The sequence below is a fragment of the Aotus nancymaae genome, unplaced genomic scaffold (genome assembly GCF_030222135.1).
Source record: "Aotus nancymaae isolate 86718 unplaced genomic scaffold, 86718_ANA_hifiasm-v0.15.2.pri h1tg000067l, whole genome shotgun sequence".
In the NCBI taxonomy this organism is placed as follows: Eukaryota; Metazoa; Chordata; class Mammalia; order Primates; family Aotidae; genus Aotus; species Aotus nancymaae.
The window spans coordinates 22,021,264-22,046,950 of NW_026988482.1; the positions used below are offsets into that span (position 1 = coordinate 22,021,264).

At 59.1% G+C, this 25,687-nt stretch overlaps 1 protein-coding gene across 3 annotated transcripts; it reads left to right on the top strand.

The window, feature by feature from the left end:
• The first annotated feature begins 43 nt into the window (after positions 1–43).
• ALS2CL (ALS2 C-terminal like) lies at positions 44–24,951 on the top strand. 3 transcript variants are annotated; one of them, XM_012438532.3, is made up of 27 exons: positions 44–107; positions 733–1,136; positions 4,247–4,373; positions 5,415–5,613; positions 6,022–6,087; positions 6,552–6,717; positions 7,241–7,372; positions 8,075–8,194; positions 9,669–9,727; positions 9,867–9,933; positions 10,388–10,584; positions 11,613–11,678; positions 12,105–12,203; positions 12,295–12,456; positions 13,155–13,266; positions 14,393–14,470; positions 15,284–15,414; positions 16,646–16,819; positions 16,933–17,029; positions 17,267–17,424; positions 18,006–18,074; positions 18,949–19,122; positions 20,309–20,351; positions 21,464–21,525; positions 21,619–21,768; positions 22,074–22,170; positions 22,603–24,951. In XM_012438532.3, the coding sequence occupies exons 3-27, from the start codon at positions 4,271–4,273 to the stop codon at positions 22,681–22,683; spliced, it is 2,862 nt and encodes a 953-aa protein (XP_012293955.2). In that variant the 5' UTR covers positions 44–107; positions 733–1,136; positions 4,247–4,270; the 3' UTR covers positions 22,684–24,951. The 3 variants fall into 3 exon arrangements, with proteins under 3 accessions (XP_012293955.2, XP_064223091.1, XP_064223092.1); XM_064367021.1 differs by lacking the exons at positions 44–107; positions 733–1,136; positions 4,247–4,373; positions 5,415–5,613; positions 10,388–10,584 and having other exon boundaries at positions 6,028–6,087; positions 12,105–12,199; XM_064367022.1 differs by lacking the exons at positions 44–107; positions 733–1,136; positions 4,247–4,373; positions 5,415–5,613; positions 6,552–6,717 and having other exon boundaries at positions 6,039–6,087.
• Positions 24,952–25,687: the final 736 nt, after the last annotated feature.

Here is a 25,687-nt window from a genome sequence, read left to right on the forward strand (position 1 = left end):
GGGTGGGACAGTCTGCGGAGGGGGCGGGGCTGGCAGGGGGCAGGAGCAGGGGGTGCAAGCGAGGAGCCTCGCGGGTACTCCCGGCGCGGGGCAACCACGGCGCTCAGGTAAGGGCGCGACGGAGGGCGCGCGTCTGCGGGCGGTCTCTGCGCTCCACGCTCAGCCCGTCCAGGTGGGGGCTCCCGCCTCCGCATGCCCTCGGCAGCCGCAGTCCCCGCCCCGCTCCTCGGTCCCGGCAGCAGTCACCCTCGGCCGTCCGAGCCCCTCGTGAGACCCCCCTCGGCTCCCGCGGGGCTCACAGCGTCGTCCTCCCCGCCTGGCTGCCCGCCGGCTCGAGTTCGGGGCAGCGCCCGGAGCCCGATCTGAGCCGTGGTGCCAGGGCCGCGGGGCCCCAGCCAGCAGGAGAGACTGCCAGGAGGAGGTGACGCCGGCTGGTTAGGGCGGAAGGGCAGGACACAGGAGTCCAAGAGGTGGCCTTTCGCATGGGAGCCGCATGACAAATGCCTGGCGACTGGAACAGGGAGCTCGGGTCTGGGAAACTCCAGCGACAGAGTGTGTGCCTGGGCAGGGAGAGGAAGGGAAGCTGGGACATACGGGACAGCAGGGAGGGGTGCTCTTTCCAGGACAAGAGGCTTGGAGCTACGGAGGGGAGGGGCCAAGGAAGGGTGGTGCGGGGAGAGGCGAGCATGAGACTGAGGGATCAGGTGTGACAGTTCAGCGCCCCCTCCCTAGGGCAGTGCGTCTCTACTGTGCCCCACTGGGCACTAGACAACGAAGGGGCTTCCAGGGCAGCCCAGGAAAAAGCCTCCACAGCAAGCAGGACTTCCCTCCCTCTGCAGACCAGGAAATACCAGAGTGAGTGTCATGATGAGGTGTGTCAGGGGCCTGAGGAGCCAGGCCTGGGAGAGGATAGGGGAGGCCTCAGTGATCCTGCCTGGGAGGGACCTAGTGTGGACAGAGGCCAGGAATGCAGAGGAGAGACCAGGTCTGGGTACTGGTTAGAGCGCCACAGCGGCAGCCGCTGACGCACCTGGGCACGCTGTGACTGGCCAGTTCTGTCCTCACCCGGCCCCACCCCGTGTGAGCATCAGGACCATCTGAGGACAGCCCTGCCAGGATCTTGCTGTGTGCCTCAGGTGAGTTGCCCAACCTCTCTGAGCCATTTAGCTCAGGAGAGCCTGCTGGACTGGAGCCAGAGATCTGGGTCTGAACACTGCACAAGTTCTACAGATAGTGTCTCTGGGCCCTCCCATTGTTCTTGGGCCTCAGTTTCCCCATCTGTACATTGGGCACAGCCTGCCACTAAGGAACCTTTGAACTGGAGGGAGGGAGAGGGTGTGGAAGCCATGCCCTTGACTGGAGGGGGAAGGTTAGGGGTGGGACAGGGGTTGGGGAGGGGCCTCTCCTGCAGGGCCCTCATGTTAAGGTTCAGCCCCTCTTCCTCCTGCTCTGCAGACGTGTACACTCATGCACACTCACGCACACTCATGCACATTCATGCTGCCTCACTCCTGTACTTACACTCTCCTCATCGCTTCGAGGATGAAGCCTCAAACTCCCTAGCCTGGGAGCTGGGCCCCTCAGGGCCACCCAACCCGAATCCCAGCTTCTACCGCAGTCTTACGCCAACCCACTGCCTCCCAGCCATGCTTAACTTCTGCCCGTTCCTCTGGGTGGTGGGACTCAGTTTCCCAGGGTTAGAGATCCCTTTGGGGCCACAGATGTGGAAGATCCCCCAGATTAACAGTTGCCAACTTGAGTCTGGACCCCAATGGTCATAGGCTGCTTTGTGGGGTGGGGAGTCTAAGGACCAGCTTCCTACACCCAGAGAAGCCCCATTGTACCTGTTTGTCCTTTTGAGGGGAGACTTAATTCGTTTGAAAAGCTGTGATCTGCTTTGGCTGAATGCAGTGGCTCATGCCTGTAATCCCAGCACTTTGGGAGGCCAAGATGGGAGGATCACTTGAGGCCAGGAGTTCGAGGCCAGCCTGGTCAACATAGTGAGACCTCATCTCTAATTTAAAAAAAAGAAAAAGAAAAAAAATGCTGTGATCTGGTTGAACCCCCATTTTGTAGAGGGATGGCTGAGGTACAGAGAGGAGTAGGGCTGTGGATAAGCTGAGGCCTGGCCAGGGCTGAGCAGCCAGGTGAGGGGTGGGGGGTGGTCAGAAGCTGCTCCTGGGGCAGCTGCTGAGACTGGGCAGTGGGGACAAAGGACAGGAAACCTGAGGAGAGGCGTCTCCAGGGCCAGAGAGCTCCTTGCCAAGGTGTGGTGTCGGCTGGAGTCGGGGTGCTGGCCCCCAGAAGAGTGTAGGGATGGTGGTGTTCAAGTCTTCCTAGCGGTGAGTTATTCACTGCAGTACCTTTTCAACTTGCACTGAACTGGTTCCCAGTCTGCATCTCCCATCCTAGCCTTACCCTTTCTCCCACCTACCCAACCAGCCTTGAATGTCCTCACCTCTTAGCTTAGACCCCAGCCGATGGCCAGCTGAGAGTGGAAAGGTCATCCCCAAAGGGCCTTTCCATTCCAGCAGTTTCAGGAGACATGGGTGAGAGTTAGGTGGCCCTGGCTGAACTCCTATTCCCTTGGCTGGGCTCTCCTGGTCTGCCTGAGCTGACCTGGAGTCCCCTGTGTCCTCGGGGCCTGGGGCTGCCTCAGGGGCCCACAGAGGGAGAAGATGGCTGCAGCTGGGCGTCAGGCGGCTTCCGCTTCCTGCCTCTCCCTCTGCAGCCTCACCCTCCCGAAGCAGCAGTAGCAGGAAAGGTGGGGCAGGAATGTCTGGCCCGGGCCCTTGGCCAGAGCTCTGAGGGGCCCGCCCCACTCCATTCCAGAGCCAGTTCCCTGGGAGTTGTAGGCTCTGCCAGCGGCCTGGGATGCACCCTGGCACCCTCGGGGCAGGGTGGGGAGGGAAGGGCTGAGACCCCTTCCCATGCACCCTTTTGGGTCTGTCTATGCCACCTGCTTATCATTGGCTGCCCTGATTATTGCCCCTGCCCCACCCAGGGTGGCTAACTCCAAAGCCTCAGAGTGTCAGAGACAAGGAAAGAGACAGTCTGCGGGTCTTGGGCTAAAAGACCCTCTAACTCTCTGCCCCAGATATTTGATCAGGCCATTTGGGCAGATGAACTTTGCCAAGTGAAGGTACCAGGATCTGGTGGGGGAGGGCTTTGTTGAAGTAGAGGCTGTAGCCTGGCTGTGGGGGTGGGTCTGAGCCCAGGGCTCTCATCGCCCCTCCCTCCAGGCAGGGCACTGCATTCCCAGGTGATCCTGCTGATTGGAACGTCCCTCACTCCAGGACAGGAAATCTCAAGGCTCAAGCCCACCTGCCCACCCCAAGGGCCTGCACCCATCCAGCAGGCCCCCCTTCAGGGTGGATGGTTGTGATCAGCTATCCCTCCATCCGGTTGGGGGACCATGCTCCCATCCACATGGAACTCTCACTGCCCGGCACTATCTCTTCTACAGCTGTCATACGTTCGTCTCCCCAAATCTGACTTTGGATCCCATCGTTACCTTGCTCTAAAGTCCTCCGTGGCTGTCCATGGCCGGCTGAGGCACAGAGAAGCTGTGGCCCTTCGGGGTGCTGCTGGGTGGGCTGCCCTTGGAGTCGGGCCCTCACGCCCGGGAACCTTTACGCTCACAGTGCTCTCCCTTGCATGCTGCGTCCTCTCTTCCTCTTCGCTTCTTGCCCATCCTTTGTGGCTCCAGCAGGAGGCCTCCAGACTCCCCCATGCCCTCAAACCTCTCCTTGCTTACACAGCCCTGTGGGTGACAGGGAGTCCCGAGCCATGGCCTTGAGGACAAGAAGGCTGGCCTCCTCTGACGGCATGTCCCTGTTTACAGAGGCAGCAGAGTCCCTGAAGGGAGACTCAATGGAAAGGGGGCTGAGACCAGGGCACCACTAATACTACCCTGGGCACTTGGGATCCATGGTGGGTGTTTGAGCAGAGGAACGAGCAGACCAAACTGGGCTTAAAGAATATCTACCCTTTGGAGAAGAAAGGGTTGCTCCCCTTGGCAGCTCTGAGCCCTCTCTCTCCTTCAAGGACCCTTCTGCTGGGCCCAGGCAGGGAGCAGGGCGGGGGCCAGCGCCATCCAGGAACTCCCCTGTGAGGCGATCTGGGCTCACCGCTCAGTTCTGATGTGGCTGGTCACGGACCTTGCTTCTGGGCACTGAGCCTGAGAGGATGGGCACTGGCCTTGCGCCTGCCCATGCTATTGAGCTATAACCTGTGCCCTATCTAGGAGGCCAAGTCCGGCACCCCGGCCATGTGCAGCCCTGAGGAGGCAGCCCTGCTGCGGCTGGAGGAGGTCTTCTCAGCCACCCTCGCCCATGTCAACAGCCTTGTCCTCAAGCCCCTGCTTCTAGCCGGTGAGTCTAGGCTCTCTAGTCGGGAGGGAAGGGTACCTAGGAATGATCCCAGGGACAGGAGTCCTACCTTGCTGGACTCGCTGAGCCACAGCTTTCTCAACCTCAAATAGGAGTGGTGACACTTGGTGTCAGCATCTTCTGATGGAGGTGGTGCGATCTCGGTTCACTGCAACCTCTGCCTCCCAGGTTCAAGTGATTCCTGTGCCTCAGCCTTCCAAGTACCTGGGATTCCAGGCACCTGCCACCATGCCTGGCTAATTTTCATATATTTAGTAGACACTGGGTTTCACCATGTTGGTCATGCTTGTCTTGAACTCCTGACTCCAAGTGATCCGCCCACTTCAGCCTCTCAAAGTGCTGGGATTATAAGCATGAGCCACCATGCCCGGCCCGACTACTCCCTTCTGAAAGGAACCCCAAGGGGCCAGGCCATGAACCTACCGGTAGCCCAGACCAGGCTGTGCACAGATATGGAATTCCTCCTCTCCCAGGGTGAAAGACTGGAGACTGCCCTCTGCTTGAATTTTCATCTTGCTCCCACCTAGGGCACCTGGTGGTGCCAGGAAAAGCCCTGACTGGAACACAGGATGTGTAGGTTTCACTTCCAGCTTAAGTCTCACTTGTGAGATCTTGGACAGGTGCCTCTGTGTATCTGTGAAATGGCAGAGGACTGTGTGACCCTGTGGACTCCACATTCTGGACCTGAGGAGTCCAGGATGAGGAAGCCCAGAGCCAGAGGGGAATTTGTGTATGCACTTAGTTCCCTAAGGTTCTCAGGGTTACCCCTGTTAAGGGAGGAGGTGGATGTATACCTCTATTTCCTCCTCGAGGGTGCTGCCCCTGCTCCAGCCTGCCCTCCCGCTGCTCAGCTCTAGGGTGCACCAATTCTGTCCTGTGGATCCCAGGGATGCGGGACTCTGCCACAGATCCAGGGCTGGCCGGTGCTTGTGGCCCTCATGTGAACACCCAAGGCCTCTGCATGTTCCCTGGGAGATGGTGCCCATGTCCCCCACTCACAGTGTGGCTGTACTCCCTCCCCAGCCCCAGAGCCCTCGGATCCCTGGGTCAGAGAGTGCCTGCAGCTCCTGCAACAGCTGCACAAGAGCTCCCAGCAGCTCTGGGAAGTGACGGAGGAAAGTCTGCACTCACTGCAGGAGAGGCTGTGTCACCCGGACTCCGCCGGTCTGGAGTCCCTGCTGCTGCTGCGAGATGCTGACCGTGTCCTGCAGGCCCACGTGGAGTAAGACCACTGGAGGGGGGCTGGGGCTGAGCCCTGGGGTCAGAGTGCCACCTGGCATTTAGGTTCAGCTGGGGTTGGGGTTCCCAGGGGTCAGGGTTCAGGCAAAGGTTTGGGCTCAGTCCAGGGTTGGTGCTCACCTGGGGTCAGCCTCACCTGGGCTTGGGTGTTCTGACAGCAGGCTCAGACTCTCCAGACTGAGCCTTGGAGCCTCCCCGGGAAGACAGACTGTATATTAGAATTGTCTTGTTGGCTCAGGAGCTGAGGTCTCCAATGCCCAGAGCCAGGCCACTGTCTGGACCCTCAGGGCTGCAGCTACTTAGTGGGTGGGATCTGGGGACCCTCGGGACCAGCAGCTTAGGTCTGGGGCTGGGGACTGGGTTTGCAGAGTGTCCTCTGTGCTGCCTGCAGGTATATCAAGTCTTACACAGGCTGCATGGTGGTGCAGGCCTTCCAGAAGGCAGCAAAGAGGAGAAGGTGAGCACAGGGCTGGTGCAGGCCCCTGAGGGGGTGGGAGTGCCTGAGCGAGGTGGGGTCGGGGAAGCCCCATCCCCAGAGCAGTGGGTGTCACAGCCCACGACTCATCCTGGAGGACTCCTGGCTCTACAAGTCTGCACTGATCCACACCAGAAGAGAAGGAGGAAGGCCTAGTGAGGCCAAGAACAGAATCCAGACCCTCTTTAGCTGGGCTGGCCTTGGGACAGGGAAGGAAGGGTACCTTCAGGGTGGATGGCTGTGGTCAGTGATCCCTTCACACTCTGAGATACGGCTCCTAAACCTGTGAGGGTAACTCAGGCACTGCGTTGATCTGATAGGGTTGAGGTTTTGGGCCTGGAGCTGGCCCTGGGATCTGCGGGGATTGGCCAGGGCAGGGAGGCTGCAGTGTGGGTGCAGGAATGGATGAGGGGGTGAAGGTGGTGTGTGGCCCTCTCTACGCTCAGCGAGTATTGGCGGGGCCAACGGAAGGCGCTGCGCCAGCTGCTGTCAGGCGTGAGCTCAGAGGGCTCGGTGGGCGCATCGCTGGGCCAGGCCCTCCACCAGCCACTCGCCCATCATGTGCAACAGTACGTGCTCCTCCTGCTGAGCCTCGGGGACACCATTGGGGAGGTGGGTACAAGGGGCAGCAGCTGTGGGGAAGCGAGGGAAGGGAGGGACAGGTCCCAGACTCTGAGGGCTCAGCCTGTACTCAGGAACCTGAGTACAAGAAAGACCAGGGGTGGGGGATTGAGGGAGTCATAGCCCTGTCCTGGGGTTTCCAGGGGACATGGGGGACCCATGTCCCAGCCCTGAGGAGGGGTTCCAAAGTCATGGTTCTGCCCTAGGGAATCTTAGTGGGTGTCTGAGGCATGTGGCCCTGTCCTGGTAGAGCCAGCAGAGACCCAGAGAGCAGGGGTGGAATCGTGTCCTGGGAGTGAGCACACGTGGCCCCAGGCTGAGCTGGGGAAGCACCTTCATATTCTACCCGCTGCCTCACCAGCAAAAGAGGAGCCGTCAGGGAGAAAAGGGCAAAGTTTGGCCTAGATTCAGGCCTCCTGACCAGCCGGGGTCAGGACTGGGCTATGGAACTACCACCAGGCAGGGGAAGATTCCAACAAGCTCCCCGCTCACTGGCTGCCCTGTCCCGCTTCAGCGTCACCCAACCCGGGAGCTGGTGGTGAACGCAATCACCCTTTTTGGGAACCTGCAATCCTTCATGAAGCAGGCACTGGACCAGGCTGCGGCCACACAGGCTCTCTGGCACACCCTGAGAGGCCGGCCGAGGGTGAGCTGGGGGCCTGAGGGGCAGTTAGGGAGGGGGTTCCACATTGGGCATGGAGCTGTTGGGGGGCGTGAGCTGCTGGCTGTATTCTCCTGGCCTCAGTTTTCCCATATGGAAGGGGAAGTGCTGGCTGAACTAGGCGGCTGTCAGGTCCCTCTGTCCAGCCGTTCTTATCCATCTGCTGAGCATGTCCTGGGCCAGGCCCTGACCTGGCCTAGAGAAGAGGCAATCAGCAGAACCCGCTCCCTCTCCTGAGGATGTCACTGATCACACCCTCTGTCCCTGCCTACCATGGCGTGGACTGTCCCTGCAGGGAGGAGAGTCCCGTGTGCCCTGAGGGCGTGACAGGCTTGGACCCGGTGTGGAGAATTAGGAGGGTAGAGGAATGAGGAATGAGGAACGAGGACTGCGGAAGGGAGGCGGGGGTGCTGAATCCCAGGAGAGGACTGACAGGGCATGGCTGGGCCGAGGCACAGGTGTGGGAGAGGACACTGAAGCTTCAAGAGAGAGACTTGCCGCCCTGCTGGGAGAGGCCAGAGATGAATCACCTGTGCATTTCTGTCCATCACTGACCCGGGGTGCACACCTGGTCCACTGGAGGAGGCCCCTGGGAGGTGTCTGGGGTACAGAGGGAGGTGGCAGAGTGGCTGGCAGCTTGCAGGACAGAGGTTCCTAAGCCTTGTACGGTCCTCTTTGCCCTGCCAGGATGTCCTCTGCACCCCTGCTCACAGACTCCTGCAGGACAGCCAGGACGTGCCCGTGACGGTTTCACCCCTGCGGGCTGAGCGCGTGCTGCTCTTCGACGACGTCCTCGTTTTGCTGCAGGTTGGGGTGGGGCTGACCCGAGGTCTAGGGCCACAGTAGGGTTCTGGGGTCTGGTTGGAAAAGGAGCAGGAAAGGGACACGCTGCTGGGACTGAGCACGTGGGCTTGGAGGGATGGTCACGGACAGAAAGGCAGAGTGCTGGGGAGGGGCGGTCAGCTGGAGCTGTCCCCAGAGGAGCACGGGCTGAGCGGAAAGGCTGTCCAAGGTTGGTCGCCACTTCAGCCCCTCCCAGCTGGTGTCCTTGGTTAAATGTCTTCACCTTAGTTTTCCCATCTGGAAAGTGGGGGTCATTGTGAGTAAGTTTGTTCTATAGAAGACACCTGACAACTCTTACTTCCCTTTGTACTCAAATGAGAGAGGAACCCCAGACAGGAAGTCATGAGTGACTGAGGGGTGACTGAGGAGGGCTGGATGAGAAGGCCTCTAGAGAAAAGCACCCCACAGGAGCAGTGCCTGGGCCCTCAGCACTGTGGGAGTCAGAGGGAGCCAGGCCTGGGGTTGGGAATTGCTGCATGGCCAGTCACCAGCTGTGGTTCGTCTCCCTGGAATCACGTTGCCCTGGTGAGGTCTGCAGCACTGTCTTCTCTGCCCCTTAGAAGGTTGGCCTGGAACCCCCGTGCAGACAGGGTGGATGGGGCCCGAGGTATGCTGCTGCCCAGCCTACGGCGGTGTCCCCTGAAGCCTGACTTTGGGGTTGGTTCTGATTTAGTTTGACCTGATTTAGTCCACTCCCGACCTCACACTCCGCTCCGGGGACGCTGATGGGCCACTGTCCCTTCCCTGTGCTAGCCCTTTCCTGCCGCTGGATCTTTGCACATTGTGTCTGCTGGGCTGTCTCTCGTCCATGGCCTATGGTTGGCAACCTCCTTCTCACCCTCAGGCCTGGGCCTCCCCGCTCCGCCTCCTGGTGTGGAGCAGTGATCAGCCTGCCTGGACCAGGCAGGAAGTTGCTACACAAAATCTTCCAGAGGAAGGGGCTTTTTTCTGGCCCTCAGAGCAGGAAGTCATTCCAGGTAGAAGGAACAGCATGAGCAAAGGTTCACAGTGAGCAGAGGTTGGGGCAAGCTCAGGAAGGTGCGATTGTGAAGCGGATGAGAGCGAGGGACACAGGAGCCCGGAGTGGGCTGTGAGGTTGTGAATGTTAGGCTCAGCAGTGTCTCAACCCCCAGGCAGCAGGAGACATAGAGGTTTCCAGCAGAGGCTGACTGCGTCCCAGCTCCATTTCCAGACCACTCTCGTGGCCACAGGGCGCTGGAGGCTGGTCAAGTTCCTGGCCAGGCCCAGGGCTGGAAAGGACATGGAGGAGCTGCCCCCAGGCGGGGGCAGGCCAGAGGGGAGGGGGGCTCGGTGCTGGACAAGCTGGGCAGAGTAGCCTCGGTGGCCACGCGGGGTTGAGCTTGGGGCAAGCCTGGGCGAAAGAGTGGGTGAGCACCTGGCCTGGGCTCTGATGACGCCTGTGTCTGTCCTCTTCCAGGGCCACAACGTCCACACCTTTGATCTGAGGCTGGTGTGGGTGGATCCTGGGCAGGACGGGTGAGCGACGCCCTCGGCTGATGCCCCAGGCCTTCTTCCCTTTACCCCATGATAACGTGCCCACACCCGGGGCTCTGGCTTGGGCCCCTCCACCTTCCTGGACAGAGCTGGGGCCTACTCGTCGCCTCCGTCTGTCTAGGTGCACATTTCACCTCCTCACGCCGGAAGAAGAGTTCTCCTTCTGTGCCAAGGACTCCCAGGGCCAGGTGCGTGTGGGTGAGCTGCGAATTGCGGGAGTGGGGTCCCAGGACCGGGTAGGAAGGGGCAGAAATATGCAACCCTGCAGGGCCCCACAGGAGCGGCGGCTAGCTGCTGGCAGGCCTCTGGGGTCTGGGTCAGAGTAAATCCGGGTCGGGCATTAGAATGCCAAAAAGAACAGGGTACTTTTCTTTGCAAAGACAGAATTGGGTCCTGTGTTGATCCCTGCCCTGGGGTTTTGTTTGACCAACTCTGGGCAGGCCCTGAAACTGCGGAGGAGGATCTCAGGTTGGTTAGAGGGCCCCAGAGAGCAGCAAGGAGCAGTTGAAGGGTCCCCCACGTGACAGAACAGAGTAGGGGGTGGCGGTGGAGGGGTGGGACCTAGAGCTGTGCCAGGGGGCTTCTTGGAGGGAAAGCCTCCAGCAGTGGTGACCCACTTCCCCGGGTTCCCCCTCCTACCAGGCGGTCTGGCAGTGGAAGGTGACCCAGGCCGTTCGCCAGGCCCTGAGAGGGAAGAAGGACTTCCCCGTGCTGGGGGCCGGCCTGGAGCCCCCTGAGCCTCCCGCCCACCGCTGTGCAGCGTATACCTTCCGCGCGGAGGGCCGGCTCTGCCAGGCCACCTACGAGGGCGAGTGGTGCAGGGGCCGGCCCCATGGCAAGTGAGTGGCAGGAGCTCTGGGTGGCGAGGTGGGGCTCCTCAGGGGCCTGGGGGCAGACAGCAGCACACAAACCTGATTGTCTCAGCTCGTGCAGCAGAAGCGCTTACTCCCTGTGGACAGTCAATTCTCAGAGTCCCTCTTAAGTCCTCTTGGACTGGGCCTGGCCCAGAGGTGGTCTGTGCCAAATAAAGTCTTGACGGTGACACTAGAGGACAAGGGGCAGCCACTGGGTGCTGGCCTTAGAGCCTGCAGGTGCCATTCCGTTCTTAGGAGGGTGGGAGGATAATTCTTGTATCTGTACGCATTATCTGCTGGTGGTGAAATGGTTTGCACACATTCTGTCTCCGTCGGTCCTCATAAAGGCCCTCTGTAAGTGCTTTTACCCATTTTGTAGGTACAGAAACTGAGGCCTAGTGATGGGCATGGCCTGCCCAAGGTCTCAGGGCAAGTGATAGGGTGAGCTGGCCTCAATCACAGGCCTGTGTGACCCCACAGACAGGCAAGCCTTTACAGACCATGTGGCCCCACCCCGTGCCGCAGCCAGGAAAACAGACCCGGAGAGCAGAAGGGACTCACAAGGCCACAGTCTCAAGCACCTCTGCTAGTTTCTAATACACTGCCTCCTTCCAGAAAGGGCTTGAGGAGACTTATGAACAAAAGGACAGAAAAAAACACGGAAGTGGGGAGGAGGATGGTAGAAACCCCTCTGACCAGCATTAAACTTGAGCTTGATGCTTAGCTCTGAGCTTCCCGTTGGCCAAGGGAAAAAGAGAACCTAGATGTCTCCAGGGCTTTCCTTATGGGATGTGGTGAGTGTGCCCTATGAGTCTGCTGGTACAGTTGGGCCAGGAGTAGAAAAGGGCTAAAGGGGCTTTCTGAGGGGGGTTTGGAGCTCAGACAAGAGGACTGAGTGGGTGCAGAGAGTCCAGTTCAAGGGAAGAGGAAGGAAGGGCATCTGAGAAAGTCTGCGGCTGAGGTTGCTGAGGGATGGGAGGGCCTGAGGCCTGTGAACCTCCACTGTGTTCCAGGGGAACCCTGAAATGGCCGGATGGGCGGAATCACGCGGGGAATTTCTGCCAGGGCCTGGAGCACGGGTGAGGCTGGCTGGGGCTGCTGCTGCGAGGCATGCGGTGGGCGGGAGTGCTTTCCTCCCCTGCTGTGGTCACCAGCGGGCCCCTTCCTGAATTCCCAACCCTCAAGCAGGAACTTAGAGACAATCTGGTCCAGTCCCCTCACTGTACAAAAGGGGAACCAAGACCCCGAATAGGGGGCCTGTCTCAGCTCGAGGTCATGAAGGGAGTGGTACAGGCCAAAAGGTGCTCCAGGGTGCGTGGGGACAGCCTGGAGGGAGGGGGTCCTGAGAGGGGCCCTTTGTAGAATAGGAAGGCTGAGGGCCTCTGAGATTCTCCCTGTTGTCCAGAAGGCTCCTTGCGGGCAGGGATACTCCTGGGTGGCCTGGAGCCGGTGTGACTGGCGTCTCAGGTCAGGGCTGATCCCCACCCCCACAACCACGCTGTCAGCTTCGGCATCCGCCTGCTGCCCCAGGCCTCGGAGGACAGGTTCGACTGTTACAAGTGTCACTGGCGAGATGGCAGTATGTGTGGCTACGGCATCTGTGAGTAAGTGGCCCTGGCTCAGGGGCTCATGGGATAAGCACATCCTCTGGGCTGAGCTCCATGAGGCAGGGCTGGCTGTTTATGACCTCCCCAGGTACAGCACCGACGAGGTGTACAAGGGCTACTTCCGGGAGGGCCTGCGGCACGGCTTTGGGGTCCTTGAGAGTGGCCCACAGGCCCCCCAGCCCTTCAGATACACGGGCCACTGGGAGAGGGGCCAGAAGAGCGGCTATGGCGTTGAGGAGGACGGTGACAGGTGAGTGCCCCGCAGCCACACTCCCAGGATGGAGGGGCGGACGGGAGCCTCACAGACCAGATTGCCGCAGGACGCAGGCTGCCGTTCGTCCCCCACCATGTCTCTCTTAAGCCCCTCACTTTCCCTCCAGTCCCTCAGTTGCCACAGAGGCTCAGGCTGAGGGAGTCCTGGTCACCTTGACTGCAAGGTCACTCCCACCCCACACCCCTCCTCATGGTGTTAGAGAGGTGTTTCTGACCCCTGCTCGGTCGCATCTAAAAACTGCAGCGCTTGCTGGGTCTCTGGGCCGTGTGATAAAGCCCTGGGTCCTTGGCCGGGCAATCATGGCCTCGCCTGCTTCTCTGACCTCACCCCAGCTGCCTCCTGTGCACCCCTACAGCCTTTCTGGACCACTGAAGTTCCCATGTATCTATCGCATGCTCCTGCCTCCATGGCTTTGCACACACCCCTATTCCACCTGTCCTTCCTGCCACCTCCACGGAGAAACCTCCCAGATCCCCTTCCTAGGTTGCCTCCCTCCCTCCTCCACCCTCTGTTCTCCTTGGGGGTCTGATCTCTCTGGCCATGTGTCTGTTGAGTGGATTCAGGTGATGTCACCATCCCTTATCTGCACTCCCTGACGCCCCGTGCCAGCAGAGCACCCAGGAGGTGCCTGGGAGTTAGTCTGATCCAACTCCAGCCACATCCCTTCCCTCCAGGGGTGAGCGCTACATCGGCATGTGGCAGGCTGGTCAGCGCCATGGCCTGGGGGTCATGGTCACCCAGGCAGGTGTCTGCTACCAGGGCACCTTCCAGGCGGACAAGACCGTGGTGAGTGCAGTGTGTCCTCGGCTACCCTCTCCTTGCACCCCACTCCCGCTGGGAGCCCTGAGGCTGAGCTGAGGCCTTTCAGGGAGGGATGGGAAAGGGGGCTGTGTTCCTGGGTGCTGGAGGGAGCCAGACCTGGGAAGGAACCCAGCTCTACCACCCACCACCCCTGGCCCTGGCCAGTCCCTGCTCTGCCCGACCTTGGTTTCCCCATCAGCAACTCAGGTTAAGAATACTTACCGTAGACTCAGTGAACTAGCGAGAATGGGGCGTGTACTCATGATGATGCGTTAGTGGACATTTGTAGAGCCCCAACTTGAGACCCGGCTCTGGGCTAAGCTCCCACCCTGATCTTGTGGGATCCTCCCAAGAGCCCTGCAGGTTGATGTCACTGTTATCCCCAGTGTGTCCCTAGTGAATGACAAACGAGAGGCTCAGAGGGATCAGAGGGCCTGCTCTGCGTCACCTTCACTGAGTGGCAGAGCTGACACTCACACCTGGTTTGCTGAGCCTGGGACTCCCACGTTTGCCTCACCCATACCCTGCCAGGTGCTTAGGGAGTGTGGAGCTCTGGCCTGATGGCTGTTCTTGCTATTATGGTTTGTCGGTTTGGTTACGTTCCGCTTCATCCTGGAAAGGATTGAAGGAGGCCTTCGAGGAAAGAGGAAGAAAAGACAAGAATAGGACACAAAATAGATTCAGAACTAAGCTGAACATTCATAGTATCCCTTTTGGCTCTGAGCTTCCTAGCAGCCCATGGGGCAAGGGAGTCTGGTTAGCTCTGTGGTCCCCAGGGCCAGTGACGAGCAGGGAAGCAGGGATGGTTCAGAGAAAGTCACACATTTCTTGAGCTCTTAAGAGCTTCCTGGAGATGCTGCTGAGGTGAGGAGCAGGGCAGAGGGTATCATTTGGGAAACCCAGCGATGGGGTCCCTGGGGCTGGTGCTCAGGAGGTCAAAGGCTAAAGTCCCACTTGGGCACAGTCCTGCGGGGAGTGACGAAGCCTAGGGCCCTTCTCCCCATGTGTCAGGGCACACCTCCTTTTTTTTTTTTGCCAGCTCTCCCCACCCCGAGTTTCTAGGCCCTTCCTAACCTGCCACTTCTACCCTCCCTGGCTTCCTCTCCCCAAGGGCGCAGGCATCCTCCTCTCTGAAGACGACTCCCTGTATGAGGGCACCTTCAGCAGGGACCTGACCCTCATGGGGAAGGTGAGGACTACCGAGGCCCCACTCCGCACCCCACCGAGGCCTTGGCTGGGGTCTGTAATCTCTCGGCTTGGACTCAGGGCTGGGGATACAGACAGATGCGGGAGCAGGTAGGGGAGGGTCTGTCCCACCTCCATTGCAGCCAAGGGGTGGGCACAGCAACTTCTCCCTGCCACAGGGTTACGATTGATTCTGGAGTGAAGTGAGAGGGGACTGGTGGTCTTGCCTGCTGTCCAGAGGGTGCGAGTGGTCTCCTGGTTGTGTCCCCCGTACCCTTCTAGTTCAGAATACATGTCCTCCACCAGCACCAGTGCCTTGAGCAGCTGTCCCTGGAGGCACTGGCCTTCAGTGCGTGCCTCCCTGAGAGGACCCAGCAAAAGGCAATGTGTCCGGGGCCTCTAGAAATGTAGGGGGTGTTTCGGTTTCATAACGACTGGAGTGAAGGGTTGGAGGTTGGGTTGCTATGAATGGGACCAGGCAGCAAGGCCCTGCTTTGCCTGTCTCTCTGAGCTTATCCCACCCCAGCCACTCAGTGGTGACCTCCCCACTCTTGCCTCTGTCCCTTCTCCATCTCCCTCCTCTTCCCACGTCAGAGGCCAGCTAGCCCCTGGGACACGGCACAGCTGTTGGGAGGGGGCTCGGCAGGCATAGAGGTTTATGAACCCCTCAGGGAGGGGTAGATTGAATGGATGGCAGGAAGCCCACTCGTCAGTCCTTAGCCTCTGTGACACTGACGGACAGGCATGCGACCTGTCACGATTGGCTGGAAGGGCAGTGGGGCAGACAGACATCCCTGCTCCTTCTGCTGGCTCCTAGGGCAAGGTCACCTTCCCCAATGGCTTCACCCTGGAGGGCTCGTTTGGCAGTGGGGGAGGGAGAGGACTGCATACACAGGGTGTGCTGGACACGGCTGCCCTCCCACCAGACCCGAGCAGCACCCGCAAGAGGTGAGTGCCTGGTCCCCTGGCTCTAGGCCTATCTGAGAATGTGTCTGTGTTTCCACTCCAAGGACTCAGGTCTCATCAGAGGGGAATTTTTGCACCCCCCATTGGCACTCTAGGGAGTTCAGAGAGCCCAGGGTGCACAACTCCAGTCAGAGACTCTTGCAATCAGGGGCTACGTGGATATGATGCTGGACACTACAAAACTGGAGAAAAATACTATTTGTAGGCTTTGCTTAGATCCTGCTTTTTTTTTTTTGTCTCAAAAATATACAATACGGTTTACAAAGTAAATGCACAGGAAAAAAATAAACAATAAGAGGATGTGCTAACCTTAAAAGTCAGGGATAGGCAGATGGGCCCTACAGCATTTACGACTGATCATTTAGTCTGGCTGAGTTTCCTGGCAGCCAAGGTAAAGAAGGAAACTTGCTAAGTTGAATCAGAGTCATTATCAAGGATTATTTGAGAGGGGGATAGACTTCTTTTCCCGTAGGGACAGCGTTTCTCCTTGGAAAACTGTTGCTCTTGCCACCTCTATTGAGGAAGACTTAGTATTGCACAGAGGAAGGAATCTGTGTCGGTGGCAGTTCTAATGGGAAGTGGTCCCCGGCAGCATTTCAGATGTAGGGAGGGAGTACAGTTGACCACTTGGTCTGCCGTCCCTGCATGCTGCTTCTCCCTGACAGCAGGAGTGGACAGGGAATGGACAGCAGTCCCCAGGGGCAGGCTCCAGCCCGGGTGTGGGTGTAAGCTGCAGGTATGGGGTAGCCTATGAGCAGGAGACTGGAGTGCAGGGCTCCATTAGACACGCGTAGCCAGGCCCCGGCCTGTTGGCCAAGGTGGAATCAGCCGTAGGAAGGAACCGGCTGTCGGGGAGGGCAGAGCGGGATGTCCTGGAGAGGAATCCCAGACTTTGGGCACTGGTCTCTCTTGGGCCACGACCCATTCTCTGGGTTGGCCTCCAGATCTGCCCACCTTTCTGTCTCCATCTTTCCAGGATTCCGTGTGCTTCTGTCTCTCTTCTCATCGCAGGGTAGATTCTGTCTGTCCCTTTCTCTGCTGCTCTTTCTCCTGGAGCCGTGGAGGTCAGCCACCTCTGCATGGTTCGATCCATCTACCCTTCTTGGGGCTTGATCCTGGGCCAGGCTGGTACCCCCAAGGGCCTGGGCAGAGTCCTGCCTGCCGCAGCTCCATCTCTCCCTGCCCTGTCACCCACCCTCCACCCCCATCGCAGGCAGCTGGGCGTGGGTGCCTTCCCTGTGGAAAGCCGCTGGCAGGGAGTCTACAGCCCCTTCCGGGACTTTGTGTGTGCCGGCTGCCCCGGGGACCTGCAGGAGGCCCTGCTGGGCTTCCACGTGCAGAGCTCCAGGAAGCTGCGCACGTCTCAGGATTACCTGTGCTGCGAGAGGTGAGGCCCGGCTGTGCACACATGCACAGGTCAGGGTGGGCCAGGGAGGAAGGCTTCCTGGGGGGAGGGTCCTGCGCCCAGACGTGGTGAGGGACGCTCTTTGTGGTGCCCAGGGCCCACCCTGAGGACAGTGCGGGCAGTATGGAAGACATCCTGGAGGAGCTGCTGCAGCACCGGGAGTCCAAGGCCCTGCAGCCGTACCTCAGGAAGGTGAGAGCCCTGCCGGGGTGGCCAAGGGGGTGACATTCTCACTGCCCATGGTGGGGAATGGCTCCTAGTTTTCATAGCAGGGTGCTGACTGTAAGGGGACAGGTCTGTGGGCCCCTTGTCCTCAGAGGGCCTCTGTTCCCATGTATGGGATGGGAGAAGTGTTGGAAGGTGGTGTGGGCGTGCTGTGCTCCAGACCCCGGTGCTGAGTCTCTCTCGTTTCCCTATGCACTGGCCCAGGCTCTGAGCAACTCGCTGCACCCCCTGGGAAAGCTGCTCCGGACACTGATGCTGACCTTCCAGGCCACCTACGCAGGTGTCGGGGCCAACAAGCACCTGCAGGAGATGGCCCAGGAGGAGGTGAAGCAGCACGCGCGGGAACTCTGGGCCGCCTACAGGTGAGCTCGGTGGCCCCTGGGACAGCCACTGCTCTGTGACACCAGGGGAGTGGTGTTGCCCTTTCCAGGCATCTGTTCTGCCTTTCACCTGGAAGGAATGCCAGTGTCTCTACCCCAGGTCTGATTCAACAACGAACCAAAGGCTTGGTCAGTGCGCAGCTGCTGAGCAAAGGGGTTGCAGGGTGGGGGAGGTGAAAGCAAGGGCCAGCTGCAGCCCTCAGCTAGAGTCCACGTCCCAGCCAGGCCCTGGGCTGACTCTGACCCAGGGGCACTCTCACCCCACTGTAGGCTGAGCTTGACCCTGGACTCAGAACACATCTTCAGTCCCAGGCTGAGCTGTGACCCCACCAAACATTGCAAATAGAAGCCTTAGATGCTGTAGTTCCTTCTGCTGCTCCAGGATTCTCAGGCTGACATCCTGGAGCTCCAGCCTTCTAACTGCTGTGGTTTGAGAGGAGGAAGCCTGCAGGCCATGCCCACGGTTCTGAGAGGCTGCCTGCTCTTGTCTCTGCTGACTGGCGGTGGAGCTCCAGTTCTGTGGGAGGTGGCAGCCACACCATTTCTCTCTCATTGGCTCACAGGGGTCTCCTGCGAGTTGCCTTACAGCACAAGGGCCAGACCCTGGAGGAGGATGAAGACACAGAGACAAGGTGACTGGCCCAGGCTTCCCTGGGTTCTGCCGAGTCCAGGGAGGCCTCTTGCACCTGCCCCTGAGCCCTCCCTTGGGGAAAGAGGTGCTTCTGGGGAAGTGCTGGGTATTCATGCTATTGGCCAAGCATTGCACATCATTTGTGGATTAGAATGACCCATGACCTTTGTTCTGTGAGGAACCAGGGAGGGGCACTGCTACAGTGCATTGAATGCATCTTTGTTCTAAATGTATGATCCCAATCTCATCTTTCCCGCGCAGTGTGAGTAGCTCCCCGAGGCACCCTCCTTTCCCTGCACACAGATAGGGAAACCGAGGGCTGGTAGGGATGAGCCTGAGGTCAGACAGGAGTCAGGTGTGTCATTAAATCTGTCTCCCCCAGTCCCTGGAGCAAACCTTACAGTTTGTCTTTAGATTCCAGACCTGGAGATGTTCCTGATCAGAGAGGCCTTCCTGTCACTACATTGCAGGAGGCAAGGAAAATGGGGTTAGACATTAGGGCGAACTTCCCCCGGAGTCCTAGGAAGCACAGCAAACTAGGAGGTCGAACTGAATCAGCCCGGAATGGCTGCTGCGAGCTTGGATGCAAGCTGCTGGTCCATCTGGGGCCCTGGTTTTGCTTTCAGTCAAATGGGGATCACACTCCCACCCCTCCTGCCATCTTGGTTGTCCAAGTCAAAGGAGAGAATGAGGTTATGAATTGAATTGGGAAAATGATGTCTGAGAACAGGCTTGGAAAAGGTTTTCTGCGGAGGAGGAGGCTGGAGGCCGGGACACTGTTTGTTGTGGGACTGGGAGCTCTGTGAGAGGTGACGCCAAGTAGTGACCCCAGACCCCACCTTGCTCATCCCATCCTGTTCCGATCTCCCCCTCAGGGACCTCCAGGTGCATGGATTGGTGCTGCCCCTCATGCTGCCCAGCTTCTACTCAGAGCTCTTCACACTCTACCTGCTGCTTCACGAGCGGGAGGACAGCTTCTACAGCCAGGGCATCGCCAACCTGAGCCTCTTCCCCGACACCCAACTGCTCGAGTTCCTGGATGTGCAGAAGTAAGACTTCCTTTCCCCGGTGCCGTGTTAGCCAGGACTCTAGTGTAGCAGATGACACAAACTCGACTCAGACTGTCTTCAGCCAAAAGGTGGGGCTGGGGTTGATTGGCTCGTGCACCCACCAAGTTCTAAGCTTATGCATTCAGGTGTGGCTGGATCTAGGTGCTCAACAGAATGACAGAGGGAAGCACCTTCTATTTCTCTCTGTTGGTCCTTCTCAGGTTCCCCCTTGTGGTGACAAACACCATAAGCACCAACCGCTTCAGGTTCATACCCTATCAGCTCCACTCCTGGAGTCCCCACAGGAGCTGGCCTTGCCTTCCCACAGCTCCCACAGAGCCCCTGAAGTCCCTCACTGGCTCTGCTTGGGTCTTAAGCCCACCCCTGAATGCTGGCCATGATTGATCAGGCCTGCCTGAATATCCACTGCTGAGGCTGGGGCAAGGTCACCTCTCTGGGCACGTGGGCTGAGAGGAGAGGAGAGGAGGTCCCTCAGGGGAAACTGAATACTGTTCTGTGAGCAAGTCAGGAGGTGTTGACCACACCCCAGGGCCCCCTTCCACCCTCAGTCTCCAAAATGTCCTTCAAAAAATCAGTGTCCCATCTATCCATTGATGCCACAAGTGACCCCACTGTCCCCAGTGGAGGGCACAGGCACCCTCTCTGCTCCCACATCCCGGTCTCCCTTGTTGCACAGAGATGGTGCTTCCCACCCACCCTGCAAATCCCTGTTTCTTCTTCTATCTTGGTGAATGTGTCCTGCATCTGACCAGCCACCAGCCTGGAGACTTGGCTGCCAATGCTTCCCAAGTGTGCCCTGCCTCCCCCGCTGCCTCAGTGCCGCGTCCCCACCACAGCCTCCAGCTCTGCTGCGTGAGAGCTGCACTCCTGGCTCACAGCCCTGTGCCGGCTCACCAGAGCCTCCAGGACAGACTGCCGTCTCTCAGCCCTCCCTCTCTGGCGGCCACCATGACCTGGCTCGTACAAGCCCTCGCTTCCCTGGAGCTTCTGGAGTGCTGCCTTCTCCAGGAATCCCTCCATCCTCCCTGTGCCCTGGGCCGATCTCCTTCTCCTCTCCAGGACCCAGCTCTGCCGGGGGACACAGTGGCACAGGGAATTTGCCCTCTGACCTCAGACCCTGCCCCTCGTCCAGGCAAAGCCTCCTGTCTCACTTTTTCGATTTCAGGCACTTGTGGCCCCTCAAGGACCTCAGGCTGACGAGCAATCAGGTGAGAGGGAGGCCTGAGTCCCGAGCCAGGGCCCCCAGAGGTCCTGCTAGCTTCGAGGAGCACTTTGCCTCACGATTGCTGGGTGGAGGTTGCAGGGGAGCTGGGGAGGGGCAGGGTGGGTTAGGAGGAGACACCGTCATTCTGACCTCCCAGTGTGGTGGAGGTAACCTGCTGTCCTCTAAGCACCAGGCTCTTAAACACAGGCTCTTATGTGGCCATGTGACCGTGTGCAAGCGGCTCGAGCATGACGCCCCAGCTGCCTCATCAGTTAAAGGGAGCCAACGCCAGAAGCACCTCAATATTCTGATTTTATTTATTTGTTTAATTTTAGAGACAAACTCTCACTTTGTTGCCCAGGTTAGAGTGCAGTGGCACGATCTGTGCTCACTGCAACCTCCGCTTCCTGGGCTCAAGCCATTCTCCTGCCTCAGCCTCCTGAGTAGCTGGGATTACAGGTGCCCACCACCACGCTTGGCTAATTTTTGTATTTTTGGTAGAGATGGGGTTTCTCCATGTTGGCCAGGCTGGTCTCGAACTCCTGATTTCAGATGATCCGCCCACCTTGGCCTCCCAAAGTGCTGGGATTACAGGCGTGAGCCACCGTGCTTGGCTGGAACCCCCTCAAAGTTGTTGTGAGGGTGAAGTGGGCACATGAGGCAGCTGTTCTCAAAATGTGCCTGCCAGACTGGCAGCATCAGGATCATCTGGGAACCTGTTAGAATGTGGACCCACCCGAGACCTACCGAGTCGGAAACCCAGGGAGTGGCCCAGGAACCTGTGTTTCAACAAGCCCCTGGGTTGCAGAGCCATCGATGTAGGCACTCAGAACTGGGTGGCACCCAGTGGCCGGTGCCTGTTATGATTATTAGCTTCTTATCAATCCGGGTCCTCCCAACCTCCTGGAGACCATTCACCCGTTTTATGGTTGCACAAACAGGCCCACAGTGGAGCTGTGTTTGCCCTGGCTCACTCAGCGCGCAGGGTGGGGCTGCACCGAACCCGGCAGTGGAAATGGGGAGGGTGGCAAGGGACTGAGGCCTGGCCCTGGGAAGAAGGGGATGTCAGAGCTGGGGGGCCATGGCCTCATCCAGCCCACTCCCTCCACCATGCAGAGGTGCTCCCTGGTCAGGGACAAGTGCTTCCTGTCAGCCACCGAGTGCCTGCAGAAGATCATGTGAGTGTGTGCTGTAGTGGGGTGGGGGTCCGGAGGCAGAGTGTGGGGGACAGAACTAAGGGGCTTGACCTGGAGCCAGCTACCCTGCTGCAGGACCACGGTGGATCCACGGGAGAAGCTGGAGGTGCTGGAGAGGACGTACGGGGAAATTGAGGGCACCGTGTCGCGGGTGCTGGGCCGGGAGTACAAGCTGCCCATGGACGACCTGCTGCCGCTGCTCATCTACGTGGTGTCGCGCGCCCGGTGAGGCGGACGGGTGGGAGCTGGGGATGCAGGGCAGGGGCAGGGTCCCAGCCGAACCCCTCCACGATATCTTCTGACACTTCTGAACCCCAGCGTTTATGAATGCAGCCTTTTTCTGTACAGATGGGGAAGCCAAGGCCCGGAAAAGGGAGGGTCCCAGCCGGGGTATTGGGGTGCTAGAAGCAGAGTGAGGACCACACCCCAGGTGTCCAGCCATCCAGGCCAGGGGTCCTTCCCCAGCTGCTGGTCCATGACAGCCCTCTTCTCTGTCTCCCTCACTCTCTTGGTGGCGTGGTGTTCTCCAGAATTCAGCACCTGGGAGCTGAGATCCACCTGATTCGTGACATGATGGACCCCATCCACACAGGAGGCCTGTATGACTTCCTGCTCACGGCCCTGGAGGTGAGGGACGGGCTGTGGGTGGAGGTGGGAATGCCCTCGCTCCTGGGGCAGACCCTCTCCCCTCCCCAAACGCCATCTCACCATCGTGGGAGTGAGCTCAAATTCATAGCACCTGTGTGACTCTGTGGGAAGGGTCCTCAAAGCGTCCCTGATCCTGCTCTTGTTAAAGGAGCCAGGAAGGGGTCCCAGAGTCCCGCAGTGCATCCCAGCCCTGGGGACCCTGGGGGCATGACTGCTCCAGGCTGCATCCCCAAACACAGTGGGAGAGGGAGGGGCCCCATTTTGCTTGCAGACTGTGGCTGAGGGCTGAGTTGGAGACATGCCTCCTCTGGGTTGGGAGGTGGGTGCGCACAGCTATCGGGCCCTAGATCCTGTGCCTGTGATTGGGATAAGGCAGGCCAGCTGGCCCCAGCCTTGCCTCTCTCCTGCCAGTCCTGTTACGAGCACATCCAGAAAGAAGACATGAGGCTGCACCGCTTACCCGGCCACTGGCACTCCAGGGAGCTCTGGTAGCTTGGCCTCTCCTGGACAGACTGCAGACTGAGCAGGGCACTGCCGGCCTGTCCCTCATCACCCAAGGCAAAAGGCAGGACAGGCCCTTGGAGGCAGCTCTTGGAGGAGACGAGCATTTGTTTTGCGCAGGAAGATGCTGCTGCCCTGCCTGGCATGAGAGTGAGGGGTGATGGACGTGGCCCTGGACCTGGTAGATTTCCCTTGGCCATTCGCCAATCTCCAATGACCCCTTAATCTGCAGCAGCTCACAGGCTGGGCATGAGGAGCCCTTGGCTTCTCTTAGCCTGAGCCTTTCTCCCAAGTTACGGAGCCTCAGTGCTGCCGTCTGTACAATGGGAGTGAGTAGGCCGTAAAGGACCTTCCATCCATCTTGCTGAATTCCAGCGTCCTTTCAGAAGGCTGACTTTAGTCTGTTGGGCTGTACTGAAATTCTCATGTCACTGTCGGTCTCTTACCTATTTCTCCACTCCTGGTCGGAAGGCTGTGAGCTGCAGAGCCTTCTACCTACCACTCTGTTTATCCGGCCCTTTTCCCTCAGGTGGTCTCCTGGGGACCTGCCTCCTTCCCAGCTCTGTCCCTGGGCCAAAAGCTCCTACTCCACCTCAACCTGCCGGGTGACCTCTGCCTCGCTGGGTATGCAGTCAACAGGGTGGGCCTGTTGGGTATGCAGTCAACATACGCTGGGTATGCAGTCAACAGGGTGGACCTAAGCCTCGCTGGGTATGCAGTCAACAGGGTGGGCCTGTAGGTCCGTGAACTGCAGGCCACGTACCCATGACGTAAACGGCGGCGCTGGAGCAAGCTGGAGTGGGGAGGGGATGAAGCCTCACTGCCAGTAGGCTCCAAGTGGCCCGTGAATCACATGCCTGTGGCGTCTGTGGGCCTGCCTGATGGGGGACAGCACATGATGCCTGCCTGGGCCCTGACCAGTAAGCCCCTTGGATGCGAGACCCTGCTGGGATTGGGGAGCAGGGGTAGCTTCGGGAGGGGGGCACTTTATTTAACCAGTGGTTCTTGTGTGGGACCAAGAGAGGCAGGAGCTGGGTCTTGGGGCAGCTTCATTCCTGCTGGGCCTCAGTTTCTTTTCCCCACACTGAGGGGCTTGGGCCGGGTGACCTGCAGGGTCTCCCTCTGCCCTAACAGGAGATGCATGATGACAGACAGTGTGATGTGTTCTGAAAGGGTCCAAAGCAAAGCGTAGGGAGAGGGTGGGTTTGTGCAGGGTGCAGCCCTGGAGAAGAGGTGGATCGCTCCTGGGCCCACTCCTGCCGAGCAAGTCAGGCTTCTGGGCCCACTCCTGCCGAGCAAGTCAGGCTCCTGGGCCCACTCCTGCTGAGATGGATCGCTCCTGGGCCCACTCCTGCCGAGCAAGTCAGGCTCCTGGGCCCACTCCTGCCGAGCAAGTCAGGCTCCTGGGCCCACTCCTGCTGAGCAAGTCAGGCTCCTGGGCCCACTCCTGCTGAGATGGATCGCTCCTGGGCCCACTCCTGCTGAGCAAGTCAGGCTCCTGGCTCTGGGCCTGGCTCCCCCAAATGAAGTACTGACCTCAGCCTATGAGGGGTGGCCCGAAGGAGGCTCTGGAAAGCCCAGTCACACCTGAATCCCCAGCAGTAGCCTTGGGGCAGAGGGCACCTGCACAGCCCCAGAGATGATGATGTGAGCAATGAGCAGAGAGAGCCTGGTGCCTCTGTTTACCGCCACCTCCTTAGGAAGGAAGAGAGCCTTTCTCTGGCCGGTTCCACTAAATGTGCCAGCCCAAACGTAGGGCACGGACTCTGGTTCTGCCAGGAGCCTGTGACACTCCCAAGAAGGGGGTGGAACTGAGGAAGAGCGAGGATGTGTAGGACGCACAGGCACTCATGCTTACCAGGGACTGTGGCAGCTCACTAGGATTCTAATCCCTTCCAACCGGTGTCAGCCAGCTCTTGTCCCCGGACAAGTGAGGACAGCCTGACCCTGCCCTCACATGCAGCCAGCCCCGAGTTCAGGTGATGCTGCCGGGACCCCCCTCACACTTCCCTGCCTCCTTTGGGATTTGCGAGCCCTTGCTGCAGTTCAGATTCCACAAGACCCTCTGGCCACCCTCTCACTGGGCTTCACCCAGCCAGTGAAACTGGAGCCTCTGGCTGTGCAGAGTGGTTCACTTTGGGAGGCTGAGGCAGGAAGATTGCTGGAACTTGAGAGTTCAAGACCAGCCTGGGCAACATAGTGAGACCCTGTCTGTACAAAAATAAAATAAAGTAAAATAAAATAAAGTGATTAGCTGGGTGTGGTGGCGTGTGCCTGTAGTCACAGCTACTCAGGAGGCTGAGGTGGGAAGGTCACTGAGCCTGGAAGGTCGAGGATGCAATGAGCCAAGATCGCACCACTGCACTCAATCCTGGGTGACAAAATGAGACTCTCTCTCTCTCAAAAAAAAAGAAACATAATAAATAAATAAATAAGAGCCTCTGGACAGATCCTTAGGGACTGCAGTATTTTAAAAGAGTCCTGGAAGAGTTCAAGGGCAGCCAGGGCTGTATCAGACCCTTACAACAAAACCCACAGAACAGGCAGGCAGGAGTCCCCCTGTAATGAGCCTGACTACTGCAGTGAGTGCGTTGTGTACGAAGACCCGCCCAGTCCACACTCCCAGCTGCCGCAGGAGCCCCTGGCTGCCCCGAGAGTACGCTGGTGCCCAGTCTCTGCATGGCAGGATTGGCCAGCAGGGACTCCAGCGCCTCAGTGATCCCACTGATGTTCAGAGCAGCCTGGCAGGGCCCAGCTCGGGGTCCTCCACCATTCCAGTTCCCACCTCCTTCCCTGGGATGAGGATTCTCTCTTCAGCCGTGATCTTGAGGAAGTGGTAAGATTCTTCCTAATCAATCCCAAATGACACTTCACACCTGCCAGCCACATCTGCTGCCTCGTCCCGCCCTGCCCTCTGGCTCCTGCCCATCTCACTCATTGCTCTCCCGGCAGAAATGCCCTCCTCCAGTCCCACTAGGTCCCAGGCTGAGCCATC